The following is a 14,965-nucleotide window of genomic DNA, read 5'->3' on the forward strand; positions in this document are numbered from 1 at the left end:
CAGCCAAGGGTTTGGACACACCTACTCATTCAAGGGTTTTTCTTTATTTGTACTATATTGTAGAATAATAGTGAAGCCATCAGAACAATGAAATAACACATATGGAATCATGTAGTAACCAAAAAAGTGTTCAACAAATAAAAATATATTTTAGATAATTCAAAGTAGCCACCTTTTGCCTTGATGACAGCTTTGCACACTCTTGGCATTCTCACAACCAGCTTCACCTGGAATGCTTCTCCAACAATTGAAGGAGTTCTCACATATGCTGAGCACTTGTTGGCTGCTTTTCCATCACTCTGCAGTCCAACTCATCCCAAACCATCTCGATTGGGTTGAGGTCAGGTGATTGTAGAGGCCAGGTCATCTGTTGCAGCACTCCATCACTCTCCATCTTGGTCAAATATCCCTTACACAGCCTGGAAGTGTGTTGGGTCATTTTCTTGTCGAAAATCAAATGATAGTCCCAGTAAGCGCAAACCAGATGGGATGGCGTATCGCTGCAGAATGCTGTGGTAGCCAAGCTGGTTAAGTGTGCCTTGAAGTCTAAATAAATTATAGTGTCACCAGCAAAGCACCCCCACACCTCCTCCTCCATGCTTCACGGTGGGAACCACACAAGCGGAGATAATCCGTTAACCTACTCTGCGTCTCACGAAGACACGGCGGTTGGAACTAAAAATCTCTAATTTGGACTCATCAGACCATAAGACAGATTTCCACCGGTCTAATGTCCATTGCTCATGTTTCTTGACCCAGGCAAGTCTCTTCTTATTATTGGTGTCCTTTAGTAGTGGTATCTTTGCAGCAATTTGACCACGAAGGTATAAGGGCACAAGGCGAGACCCAAATGCAGACACAGGAGGCAGATGGTTGAGCTCCGTTATTTATTATAGCAAAAGGGGTAGGCAAAAGGCAGGTTGGGTACAGGCGAAAGTTTGTAAACCAGGTCAGAGTCCAAACGGTACAAGACAATAGGCAAGCTCGAGGTCAGGGCCAGCAGGGGTTCAGTAACCAGGTCAAAGTCCAAACGGTACAAGACGATATGCAGGCTCGTGGTCAGGCAGGCGGGCTCAGAGTCAACACGTCTGCCACACTGATCCTTAACACTGGGGCCCCACAGTTAGTCCCCACCTGTATTCCCTGTTCACCCACGACTGCGTGGCCAAACATGACTCCAATACCATCATTAAGTTTGCTGACGACACAACAGTGGTAGGCCTGATCACCGACAACGATGAGATGGCCTATAGGGAGGAGGTCAGAGAACTGGCAGTGTAGTGCCAGGACAACAACCTCTCCCTCAATGTGAGCAAGACAAAGGAGCTGATCGTGGACTACAGGAAAAGGCAGGCCAAACAGGCCCCCATTACCATCGATGGGGCTGTAGTGGAGCGGGTCGAGAGCTTCAAGTTCCTTGGTGTCCACATCACCAACAAACAATCATGGTCCAAACATACCAAGACAGTCGTGAAGAGGGCACGATAAAACCTTTTCCCCTCAGGAGACTGAAAAGATTTTGCATGGGTCCCCAGATCCTCAAAAGGTTCTACAGCTGCACCATCGAGAGCATCCTGACCGGTTGCATCACCGCCTGGTATGGCAACTGCTCGGCATCTGACCATAAGGCGCTGCAGAGGGTAGTGCGAACGGCCCAGCACATCACTGGGGCCAAGCTTCCTGCCATCCAGGACCTATATAATAGGCGGTGTCAGAGGAATGCCCATAAAATTGTCAGAGACTCCATATAGGCTATTTTCTCTGCTACCGCATGGCAAGCGGTACCGGAACGCCAAGTCTAGGACCAAAAGGCTCCTCAACAGCTTCTACCCCTAAGTCATTAGACTGCTGAACAATTCATAAAATTCGCCACCGGACAATTTACATTGACCCCTCCCTCTCTCCCACCCCACCCCACCCCTCTTGTACACTGCTGCTACTCTCTGTTTCTTTGTTACCTATGCATAGTCACTTCACCCCCACCTACATGCACAGATTACCTCAACTAGCCTGTACCCCTGCACACTGACTCGGTACCGGTGCCCCCTGTATATAGCCTCGTTATTGTTATTCTTATTGTGTTACTTTTTATTATTACTTTTTATTTAAGCCTAGCCTAGCCTGTTGGTTAAGGGCTTGTAAGTAAGCATTTCACGGTAAAGTCTACACTTGTTGAACTCGGCGCATGTGGAAAATAAAGTTTGATTTGATTATTGATTTGATTTGATGTTCAGTGAGGCGGCAAGGGATTGGTCATTGAAATTCCCATGTGGCACAGGAGTCCACTAGAGCAGTAGATACAACATATGAGGGACAGCCAGCTAGTGATAGACACTAGAACGGGTTTGGTGGAAAGTGAGGATGGTGGAATACTCACGCAAAACCCAGGAGACAGATGATCATGGGACCTTACCTCTGCTCTTGTGGACCCCGGGTTGGGACAGAGCCCCAGCTGTCTATGACGGTGTCGCTCAGCCGCAGGGAGGCGCCTGGCCCCTACCTCCATGAGTTCAGGCTCTGACTCAGATTGGTCAACAAAGGAGGGAGAGAGGTGATGGTGGTGCCGACGCTCCCGCAGAAGGTTATCCAGAGAGATGGCCATCACGATAAGTGCGTCCAAGGAGAGGGTGTCATCTCGGCACGCCAACTCCGTCTGGATCTCCTCGCGCAATCCTCTTCAGAATAAGGTGCATTCCATCCGCTGGATGCTGCCACTGTCCTGAAGGTGAGAACGTACTCTGCAGCTGTCTGGCATTCCTGCCATAGGTGGAGTAAGTGCTCATCTCCATCTCTGCCCTCTAGTGGATGGTCGAAGACCCCCTGAACAGAGCCAAGAACCCCTCATATGAATCCAGCTCCTCTTCTCCTCTCTCCCAGATGGCCGTAGCCCACTCCAATGCCCGTCCAATCAGCAGGGAAATAACCATGGCAACCTTGCACCTCTCGGTGGTGGGGGCTCCCATCTGATGAGCGAAATAGAGGGAGCACTGGAGTAGGAAGCCACGGCATTTTGATGGAGTCCCGTCGTATTTGTCCGGGAGGGACAAACGGACCTTGCTGACCTGGATGGACTGCTGGATGGGCCCGGATGCTGGATCGACACATAGGAGAGAATCCTCTGCCCGAGACATTGAAGAATGGAGGACCTCTTCCATACCCGTCTCAGTTGAGCCAGCTAGTCATGATCCGCATCTGGGAGATGTCTTGATCAACTGCTGCTTCCATGTGGTGAGGTGTTATTTTGTCATGTAGACGCAGGGAGTCAGGAAGCAGTTTGAGAGTTTAATATAAACAAACACGTACCGCTACAAAACAAGGAACGCATCTGAACATGGAAACCAAGACAATAACGCCTGATGGGAATTTAAGAAATAATTGTAATCAATTGAAATGTTAATGTATAATGAGGGCATTACCTGAATCTATTCTATATGGTATAGGCTTTAACAAAATATTAATTCAAATATGAATAGGCCTATCATAGACTAGGCCTTTACTTTGAATAAAGAGGGACAATCATTCAAGTTAGGTCTGTCAAATGAATGTAGCTTTGGAAAAAGTACATTTCAATCCGGCCATAGAGTATAGCCTAATCAGAGGCCCGAACATAAGCCTGATCTGAGGCGGCTTGGTCTTTGATTCTCGTGCATCTGTCACGATCGTGAGGTGAGACGGATCAAGGTGCAGCGTGATTGGAGTTCCACATCTTTATTTTAGTGAAACTTAAACAAACCAAGAAACAAACAACGACCGTGAAGTACCGTAGTGCTACATGTACTCACTCAAAACAATATCCCACAAAACACATGTGGGGATAAAGGCTACCTAAATATGATCCCCAATTAGAGGCAACGATTACCAGCTGCCCCTAATTGGAAACCATACAACTCACCAACATAGAAATACAATGACTAGAACACCCCCCTAGTCACGCTCTGACCTAAACACCATAGAGAACCAAGGGCTCTCTATGGTCAGGGTGTGACAGTATCAGCTTGGTAAATCCTCAAGGGAGAGTAGACAGTGCATTATATGAACAAAGCACTGCATAAATTGGCCCAAAAAAGAATAACAATATTATTTATTTTGGGGGGGCGTGGGGAGAAAAGTGAAGCGGGGTATCTGTTAAACAGTAAAGTTTGTCTGGCCTGATGTGAGAAAATAAGCACTGAATAATGTAGGGAATCTTTCATCTAAATCGCTGTGGAATATATTTTCAATAACAAACAATATCATTTTTACAGCTGTTTGAAGCTGGTGGACCAAAACCGAAAGTAAAAGGCTCAACTCACAATTGAAATTGAGCAAACGCTGTGTAATTTTAGAGCGATTTCCACCAGATAACACAGCCACAACGTCAGAACAAAAATATGTCGCTCCTGCAAGAGAAATCTATAGGCGAACATCACAGCCAATCACAGCACTGGTGGGTAAGTATCACTATTACTGCAGATATATTATGGACATTTTCTGAAATTGCAATCCCAACATATAAACATATATAATATGTTTCTTCTTATGCAAAAAGTGAAGAAGAAATTAGATTCTTGTAAATGTTGCTAATTCCAAGATATCTAAACCCTTGTCTTAAACTCAGGGCAGTAAGATAATAAGCTAATGAAAGCAATTTAACATGTTTAAGTCACTCACAAACGTCATCTGAAAGTTTCAGTATTGATTATTTTAAACCCCAAAACATGTTTTAGAACAATAATCGCTGTACAAAAAAAGACTAGATAGCAAGCTAAATCGGTTGCCAAGCGACAATATTTTTGTAATGAGTGTGCTGAGAGTCGGGAAGCAAGTACAAGTACACAAACAACGCACTGACATGAAACAGAGTCAATAACACCTGAGGAAAGAACCAAGGGGAGTGACAGATATAGGGAAGATAATCAAGGAGGTGATGGAGTCCAGGTGAGTGTTATGAGGTGCGCGAGACGATGGTGACAGGTGTGTGGGATAATCAGCAGCCTGATGACCTAGCGGCCGGAGAGGGAGTATACGTGACAGTACCCCCTCCCCGACGCGCGGCTCCAGCCGCAGGATGCCGACAAAGGGAATGAACCCGAGGATCAGGAGCGGACTGGTCACCCCTGCTGAAGCGCAGGAACCTGTTGACCCGGCTGGGGTGCGGGCGGCTGTGGGCGTGGGAACTTGTCGAGCCGGCTGGGGCGCGGGAACCTGTTGAGCCGGCTGGGGCACGGGAACCTGTCGAGCCGGCTGAGGCAGGGGAGCCTGGCGATCCGGCTGAGGCATGAAGGCCCGTCGAGCCAGCTGAGGCAGGGGAGCCTGGCGATCCGGCTGAGGAATGAGAGCCTGTAGCAGCTCCCGGACTCGACATCATTTACACTGACACAAAAACAAAAAACACTCCCTGATGCTTCCTTTAGGTGAGGTGTTATTCTGTAACTAGTGCGCTGAGAGTCGGGAAGCATGTGTGTGAGTGTTTAAATAAATAAACACGAAACACAAACAACACACCGACATGAAACAGAGTCAATAACACCTGAGGAAAGAACCAAGGGGAGTGACAGATATAGGGAAGATAATCAAGGAGGTGATGGAGTCCAGGTGTAAAAAAAAATCAAACCACATTTTTAGCTCTGGTACAGCTTGCCGTGTGGTAGCAGAACAGTCTATGACTAGGGTTGCTGGAGTCTTTGACAATTTTTAGGGCCTTCTTCTGACACCGCCTGGTATAGAGGTCCTGGATGGCAGGAAGCTTGGCCCCAGTGATGTACTGGGTCGTTCGCACTACCCTCTGTAGTGCCTTGCGGTCGGAGGCCGAGCAGTTGCCATACCAGGCAGTGATGCAACCAGTCAGGATGCTCTCGATGGTGCAGCTGTAGAACCTTTTGAGGATCTGAGGACCCATGCCAAATCTTTTCAGTCTCCTGAGGGGAATAGGTTTTGTCGTGCCCACTTCATTACTGTCATGGTGTGCTTGGACCATGTTAGTTTGTTGGTGATGTGGACACCAAGGAACTTGAAGCTCTCAACCTGCTCCACTGCAGCCCCATCAATAAGAAGGGGGGCGTGCTCTGTACTCTTTTTCCTGTAGTCCACAATCATCACCTTTGTCTTGATCACGTTGAGGGAGAGGTTGCTGTCCTGGCACCACACGGCCAGGTCTCTGACCTTCTCCCAATAGGCTGTCTCGTTGTTATCGGTAATCAGACCTACCACTGTTGTGTCATCGGCAAATTTAATGATGGTGTTGGAGTCGTGCCTGGCCATGCAGTCATGAGTGAACAGGGAATACAGGAGGGGGCTGAGCATGCATCCCTGAGGGGCCCCTGTGTTGAGGACCAGCGTAGCGGATGTGTTGTTACCTACCCTTACCACCTGGGTGTGGAGTGTCATGAGGCGCTGGTGCGCTTGAAGACGGTGACAGGTGTGCGGGATAATCAGCAGCCTGATGACCTAGAGTCTGGAGAGGGAGGATAATCAGAAGCCTGATGACCTAGAGGCAGGAGAGGGAGGATAATCAGCAGCCTGATGACCTGGAGGCCGGAGAGGGAGGATAATCAGCAGCCTGATGACCTAGAGGCCGGAGAGGGAGGATAATCAGCAGCCTGATGACCTAGAGGTCAGAGAGGGAGGATAATCAGCAGCCTGATGACCTGGAGGTCGGAGAGGGAGGATAATCAGCAGCCTGATGACCTAGAGGCCGGAGAGGGAGGATAATCAGCAGCCTGATGACCTGGAGGCCGGAGAGGGAGGATAATCAGCAGCCTGATGACCTAGAGGCCGGAGAGGGAGGATAATCAGCAGCCTGATGACCTAGAGGGAAGAGAGGGAGGATAATCAGCAGCCTGATGACCTAGAGGCCGGAGAGTGAGGATAATCAGCAGCCTGATGACCTAGAGGCCGGAGAGGGAGGATAATCAGCAGCCTGATGACCTGGAGGCCGGAGAGGGAGGATAATCAGCAGCCTGATGACCTAGAGGCCGGAGAGGGAGGATAATCAGCAGCCTGATGACCTGGAGGCCGGAGAGGGAGTATACGTAACAATTTTTAAGAAGATGGCTAATAAGTTCGTAAGAAGATATTTGAGAAGTTTGTAAGAAAATCGTGAAATCTTAAGATATTGTTGAGGAATTGCACTTATGAACTTCGTTTTTATCTTAAGAAGCTTCTTATGTTTTTGAGTAAGTTGTGTTTTGTGAATCTGCGCCCAGGTCATAGTGCAGAGCCTATCCCTGCCACAAGAATAAACACTCACATTTCTACTGTGTTATGGTGAGGGAGTGTATTGTACCGTAGCTGCAGGGCAGGGCAGGGCAGGGTGGAGGGTGGATCCAGCCTGCAGCCCTGGAGAGCTGCAGCTTGAAGACGGTAATCAGATCCCTCTCTCAGCCCTGTCGGCCTCCATCCATCCACCGTCAGGCAGCACTTTACTTTAATTACCCTGCTGCCAACCTGCTCTGCTCTGACTGCTGTTAGTGAAGCCTGCGGGACAGCACATCTAGAGGGCTGTCAAAGCCAGAGGCCCGTCAGGAAGCACTAACTGCATCCAGGGCAGCCAGAATGGATATGTGCACGGCACAACACTGCCACTTAGATAGACCTGGATCTCCATGCACCTGGATCTCCGTGCACCTGGATCTCCGTGCACCTGGATCTCCGTGCTCCTGAATCTCTGTGCTCCTGGCTGGATTAGATATCATGTTGTTAAGATTTAGATGCACTATTGTAAAGTGGTTGTTCCACTGGATATCATAAGGTGAACGCACCAATTTGTAAGTCGCTCTGGATAAGGGCGTCTGCTAAATGACTTAAATGTAAATGTAATGTAAATGTTAAGGGCAGCCACCTCCCGGGGATATCTTCAGTCACATGCTATAGAGAGAAACTATGTTTTCCAAAGCGAACACAAAATCAACACAAAATCAACACAAAATCAACACAAAATCAACCTGACACTATTATTACACTGAATGCTGACTGTAAGTACCATGGAGTCATGCACGTATTATTACTGTGGTCCTGCTGGTGTGCGTGCGTGCGCATGCGCATGTGTGTATGTGTGTGCGGTGCGTGCATGTGTGTTGTATAGCAGGACATGATGAGTGTTCCAATGCCCTGGGCAGGGACCACTCTTCTCTGTGTAAGCTGTGGCTCCTGAAGTCTCGTCCAAGCCGCAATAACCTCTTTCTAACCTTGTGTTTGATGTATTTGATACCATTCCACCTATTCCACTCCAGTCATTACCACGTGCCTGTCCTCCACCAGGTAAGGTGCCACCAACCTCCTGTGGTGTGTGCGTGCGTGTGTGTTTCTAATCCATATTCTCTATCGCCCTTCCCAGGTAATGACCTGTTCCTGGTGGCAGTCCATGAGCTGGGTCATGCCCTTGGCCTGGAGCACTCCAATGACCCCACAGCCATCATGGCTCCCTTCTATCAGTACATGGACACAGAGAACTTTAAACTACCTCACGATGACCTTCAGGGCATCCAGAAAATCTATGGTACTGTGTCTATCTATGGTACTGAATTTCCTACATTTTATTTTATTATAAGCATGCCCTCAATATCTGTTCAGTACACTAAACCAAGTAGTATGTTAATATTTGTCTTGTGTACATGTTTTTTAAAATGAGTTTCATTGTTTTCATTGAAGGAACAAATGTTAAACGATAATGTTAAATGATAATGTTCAATGATAATGTTCAATGACAAAATAATTACAATGATAATGTTATTTTTTGATGCCCTTAGCTAGTTAGCTGGCTAGGCTAATGTGTCCCATTCATCTCCAGGTCCACCAGACAGGTCCGCCCAACCCACCAGAGCCCCACCCACGGCCCCTCCCCCACGCTTCCACCCCCCCTCAGAACCCCGTAAACACGACCGCCAGGTCCGGCCCCACCGTCCTCCTCAGGGCGCAAAACCCTCCAACCCCAACGCCAAACCCAACATCTGTGACGGAGGCTTCAACACCCTGGCCATCCTCAGACAGGAGCTGTTCGTATTCAAGGTAGGTTGGCATGTACAGATACTGTATGATGTACCCTTGTCTAACCTATATAATCTCATGAACACAGTGTTAAAAAGGTATGTTTGCATGAGGAGGTAGAGATGGGCACTGAAGGGTTTCAGTGGAATCAATCACTCCTGGTATTAGACAACAAAGCAGGTTTCAGAGTTGAGGTAATACTACAGTAGAGAGAAGGGGATGAATATGATGAAAAAGATCATGTGTTTTTGTCTACATGTGTGTAGGACCAGTGGTTCTGGAGGGTGAGGGACAACTCGGTGGTCCCTGGCTACCCTATGGAGATCAACTTCTTCTGGAGAGGCCTGCCCGCCAAGATCGACGCAGTCTACGAAAACAGCGAGGGGAAGTTTGTCTTCTTCAAAGGTGAGAGAAGGAGAGGAATGAGAGATGGAGGAGAGGAGAGGAGAGAATGAGAGGGGGGAGAGAAAGAGGAGATGAAATTGAGCTTATTTTGCTCTTGTATCAACAGAAAGTAGCATTAGGTTTGAAGGTTAGTTAGAGGAGAGCAATTTAGAGAGAAAGACAGAGCAAAGTATTTTGTATGTGTCACGGGTGTCGTAGGGTGTAGACCAAAACGCAGCGGGAATATGTATGCTCATCTTCTTTTTATTTTGAAGAAGGAGAAACAACTAAATACGTATACAAAAAAAGAACAAAACGAAACAGTCCTGTCAGGTGCAACAAACACTAAACAAGGAACAACTACCCACAAAATCCCATAGGAAAATACCCTCTTAAATAGGACCTTCAATTAGAAGCAACTAGGAGCAGCTGCTTCCAATTGAAGGTCCACCCAATAAACATCACATAGAAATAGACATACTAGAACTAACAAAGAACATAGCCCAACAAACCCCGAAACACTCTAAACAAACACCCCCTGCCACGTCCTGACCAAACTACAATATACTGGTCAGGACGTGACAGTTTGTTGTCATCACAGTGTCATACACTGTAAAAAAATATATAAATATTTGTTTTGTTTACTCAACTTTTTGGTCAAAGTGTTACCAGAATTTAACATTTTTAGTTCCAACATGAGATAACATTGACAAAATTTAAGTCAACTTACTTTTTGTGTTTTCTCAATTTGTCTCAAATCTTCATTCAACTAGAAAATATTATTTTGGCAGAAATGCCAGAAAATGCTTCGGAACTACAGTGAGGGAAAAAAGTATTTGATCCCCTGCTGATTTTGTACGTTTGCCCACTGACAAAGAAATTATCAGTCTATAATTTTAATATTAGGATTATTTGAACTGTGAGAGACAGAATAACAACAAAAAAATCCGGAAAAACGCATGTGAAATAAATAAAAAATGTTGGGCAACCTAACATTCAGGTTAAACTTTGACCGAAAAGTTGGGTAAACAAAAAAAAGGCTGTGGAACCAGTTATTTAATAATAATTAGTTGAAACAACTAGATTTGTGTGTGTTTTTTTGTTGTTGTTTTTATAGTGTATTAATAAGTATACCACTTCAATTAGTAGAAATATTGCTAGTATGTTCTAAATAGCATCCATTTTGTTCTGTATGATACTGTACTGTATAATAACGGGTGAGAGTTCAGCCCCTCCTCCATCCCTGCATCCCTCCATCAGGCAGGTTAACATGACATCTGTCCTTCAGCAGGATCTCAAAGAGTCTCATGCTTTATTTATTCCCTGATGGAGGAGCTACTTGCTGGACTGGACTTACTCACAGCACTATAGTTGCCCCTTACCGTATCCACTATGATAAAACTACTGTGGAGTAGCTCTTTAATACACGCATAACACTATTATTAGCTCTTTAAAATACTCCAACACTATCTTAGCTGTAATATACTGCAACACTATCTTAGCTGTAATATACTGCAACACTATCTTAGCTGTAATATACTGCAACACTATCTTAGCTGTAATATACTGCAACACTATCTTAGCTGTAATATACTGCAACACTATCTTAGCTGTAATATACTGCAACACTATCTTAGCTGTAATATACTGCAACACTATCTTAGCTGTAAGCGGTGCAGTGGTCTAAGACACTGCATCTCACTGTAAGAGGTGTCACTGCAGTACCTGGTTTGAATCCAGGCTGCATCACATCTGGCCGTGATTGGGAGTCCCATAGGGTGGCACACAATTGGCCCAGCGTTGTCCAGGTTTGGCCGGGGTAGGCTGTCATTCTAAATAAGAATTTGTTCTTAACTGGCTTGCCAAGTTAAATAAAGGTTCAATTAAAATACTCACAACACTATCTTAGTTCTAATATACTCACAATGCTATCCTAACTCTGATATACTCACAACGCTAGCTTAGCTCTAATATACTCACAACACTGTCTTAGCTCTAATATACTCACAACGCTAGCTTAGCTCTAATATACTCACAACACTGTCTTAGCTCTAATATACTCACAACGCTATCTTAGCTCTAATATACTCACAACACTATCTTAGCTCTAATATACTCACAACACTATCTTAGCTCTAATATACTCACAACGCTAGCTTAGCTCTAATATACTCACAACGCTATCTTAGCTCTAATATACTCACAACACTATCTTAGCTCTAATATACTCACAACACTAGCTTAGCTCTAATATACTCACAACGCTATCTTAGCTCTAATATACTCACAACACTATCTTAGCTCTAATATACTCACAACGCTATCTTAGCTCTAATATACTCACAACACTATCTTAGCTCTAATATACTCACAACACTATCTTAGCTCTAATATACTCACAACACTGTAGTAGCTCTTTACGTCAGTCTAAACGATGCTAATAAGGCCTTATTATTAGACTGAATTAAGCAGCTATACAGCAATAATGCTCATCATGTTATTGCAAAAAGCAAGGGCTATTTCCTAGCAAAAGTGTAAAACATAATGTTTGGACCCAGGCTCTCTTTGTGATTACTGGACAATTATGGCCACTGATCCATTTGTGACTGTGTTTGTTTTAGGAAACCGGTTCTGGGTGTTCAAAGACACTACTTTGCAGCCCACCTACCCTCAGGACATCTCTCTGTTTGGGAGTGGGATGCCCACCCAGAGTATAGAGACTGCTGTATGGTGGGAGGACGTAGCCAAGACATATTTCTTCAAGGGAGACAGGTCTGTTTGACCTTTTCATTTATCCATTACAATACATTGATTTTGTCCATAGTGAAGGTAAAGTGTAACTGATTCTAGAATTATCCATCTATCTGTTACGTTACATTGGTTTTATCCATAGTGAAGGTAGAGTGTAGCTGATTCTAGAATTTTCCATTTTCCATTACATTGGTTAGATTGTGAATTATAGGTTATACATGATACTGTATTAGTTTTGTCAATGACAATGATCACTGGCGTATCACTCACCCCCGCAGCCCTGGCAATGTGGGGGGCCCACGAACTCTGGGGTCCCCCTGGAGGTTGGGCCCCCTCCCCAGATAGCATAGGATAACGTCATAAGCCATAGCAAAATGTTTAGAATAACTGGAAATTAACTTTAAAACTGAAAAACATTATAATCTTAAATTGGCAAAATGTTATCTATGAGATTAGCTATGAAACTTCACATTTTTCTCTAAACTGTGGTACACCACTGACAGTGAAAAAAGGCTAGCTGATATAAAGTTCACTGTGAGATGCTATAATTAGTACATGATTTACTGTATACTAATGTGACTCAAACATTTGGTGGATCTGTCATGATAGATGAAATCACATGAGGTCTAACCCTGTTGTGAGAGCAGATAAAATGCTTTGTCATCATTCTGCAGCAAACTGTTGCATGTCACTGATATGATGTTTTGTAAAACATGACTTCATCCCTCTGGGTTTGACAGAATTCCATTATCTTGATCCTAAACAGTTGTGTGTATGTGTAGTAGATCATGAGATTATAATGTTGGTGCATGTGACTGTGTGTGTGTGTGTTTGTGTGTGTGTGTGCATGCGTGCGTGCATCCGTGTGTGTGTAGTCTTTATGGATATTGACCGCAGTGTTTCTTTCCTACCTGGCATTAGATATTGGAGGTACAATGAAGACATGAGAAACATGGACCCTGGTTACCCCAAACCCATCACAGTGTGGAAGGGCATCCCTGACTCTCCTCAGGGAGCGTTTGTGGACAAGGCCAACGGTAGGCCATCCGTTCCTACCTCTATACCCCTCAAACTCAACTCCAGACCTCAAAGCCAGTTCCATATTGTTTTTTCATTGTTCCTCTCTAATCAGGGTCTAATTTAGACCTGGCACACCAGGTGGGTGAAATTAATTATCTGGTAGAACAGAAAACCAGCAGACTCTGGACCTCGTAGGGTAAGAGCTGAATATCCCTGCTCTATATCATCCTCCATTTCTGCATCACATCTCTTTATAATGACTTAAATAGGCCTCTTTTCTCTTCATATAGTCTACTTATGCCTTGCTTCTCAGTACAGAAATTAAAGATTCGGTTATAAAACTAGCAAACCAAAGTTAAGGAGAAACTATTAGTTTGTATGAATGTTTAAACATGTTGAGTTTTTTTCCTCCTCCTGTGAACAGGATTCACCTACTTCTACAAGGGGAAGGAGTACTGGAAGTTCAACAACCAGCGGTTGCGGGTGGAACCGGGCTACCCCCGCTCCATCCTGAGGGACTTCATGGGCTGTGACGGCCTACCAGCCGACCCCGACTGGGACTGGAGCCCTCCGGAGGTGGAGGAGCGCCACTACGACAGCAGCAGTGGTGACGTGGACATCATCATCAAGCTGGACAGCACGGGGGGCACGGAGAAGGCAGTGGCTATCGCCATCCCCTGTATCCTGGCGCTGTGCATGATGGTCCTGCTCTACACCGTGTTCCAGTTCAGGAGGAAGAGCACACAGAGACACATACTGTACTGCAAGCGCTCCATGCAGGAGTGGGTCTGATCTGAACCAGAGTGGGGACTGGAACTGTTAGAGGTGTATGGAACTCCCACTAGGCACTGTAGGGAAGACTTATCAAGCTCCTATTGTTCTGTAGTTGTTGAACTAAGCCCTTCTGTGGATGGACAGTATATACAGTACAGTAGAGGAGTCCTCCTAACATGGTCAAAACTGTGCTTTGCCCTCTTTGTGACATGCAAGGTGGAGTGAAGCTAGCCCTCTTCATTCAACACTATGAGGGACTGTGGCTGCCAATTCCAACTGAGAGGCATTTGCTTTGACTCTAGACTATCTTTGGGTACACTCAGTAGTTATTGGAGAAAGAGGAAAGTTGTGTGGGACCTATGTCTATCTCTGTCTCTGCACGCCCCTAACAAGCCCTTACTAACTACAGTGGACCATTTAGTAATAGGCTACTACTTTTTATTTTCGTGTCCTAGTAAAGTTCAAGTTGCCCAGACTCTGTGCTTTTTGATTGAATTATCTTTAAAAGATTAGTACTTGTGAGGTGGACTGTCTGATACCCAAACCAAATATGACCTTTGACCCATCTTCCTTTCCCAGAAAGGATTATGACTCTGGATTCTTTGTTGGGATGTTTAATTCTAATCCATGGATCTAACATCATTGTGACATTACATCACACTCACGTTTTCTTTGACCATGTCTTTTCCATATCTGCCTGTGACCATCTATCTGGTCTGGTCTTGTCTGGTCTGGTGTGCTCTGGTCTGGTGTGCTCTGGTCTGGTCTGATGTGCTCTGGTCTGCTCTGCTCTCTGTCAAGTTTCACGTTTTATTTGTCACATGCACAAGTACAGTGAAATGCATAAATTGCAAGCCCTACCCAACAGTGCAGTATTCAATATCAAAATAGTATAACTAATAAAAATACAATAAAAAAAAATAAAAAATAGTAATAAGAAATAAGAGGAAGCTATATACAGGGTAAGTGCCAGTACCAAATTGACAATGTCTGTGGTCTAAGGGAAGCAGCAGCAGTTAAACAATTTAGGAGCACACAAATACATTTAAGAGCACACAGAGACATTTAGGAG

At 45.2% G+C, this 14,965-nt stretch overlaps 1 protein-coding gene across 4 annotated transcripts in view; it reads left to right on the forward strand.

Annotated features, from left to right (window-relative positions):
• mmp16b (matrix metallopeptidase 16b (membrane-inserted)) overlaps window positions 1-14,679 on the forward strand; it is a 38,517-nt gene extending 23,838 nt beyond the window's left edge. For 2 of the 4 annotated variants that reach the window (XM_029705300.1, XM_029705301.1), the window contains 6 exons: window positions 8,315-8,476; window positions 8,768-8,985; window positions 9,231-9,369; window positions 11,970-12,120; window positions 13,021-13,136; window positions 13,544-13,911. In XM_029705300.1, coding sequence (XP_029561160.1) covers window positions 8,315-8,476; window positions 8,768-8,985; window positions 9,231-9,369; window positions 11,970-12,120; window positions 13,021-13,136; window positions 13,544-13,911 — 1,154 coding nt within the window. Of the gene's footprint in view, window positions 1-8,314; window positions 8,495-8,767; window positions 8,986-9,230; window positions 9,370-11,969; window positions 12,121-13,020; window positions 13,137-13,543 lie in introns of all 4 variants that reach the window. The other 2 variants (XM_029705298.1, XM_029705299.1) reach the window with 2 other exon arrangements.
• Window positions 14,680-14,965: the final 286 nt, after the last annotated feature.

This window comes from Salmo trutta, chromosome 21 (genome assembly GCF_901001165.1).
Source record: "Salmo trutta chromosome 21, fSalTru1.1, whole genome shotgun sequence".
Classification (NCBI taxonomy): Eukaryota; Metazoa; Chordata; class Actinopteri; order Salmoniformes; family Salmonidae; genus Salmo; species Salmo trutta.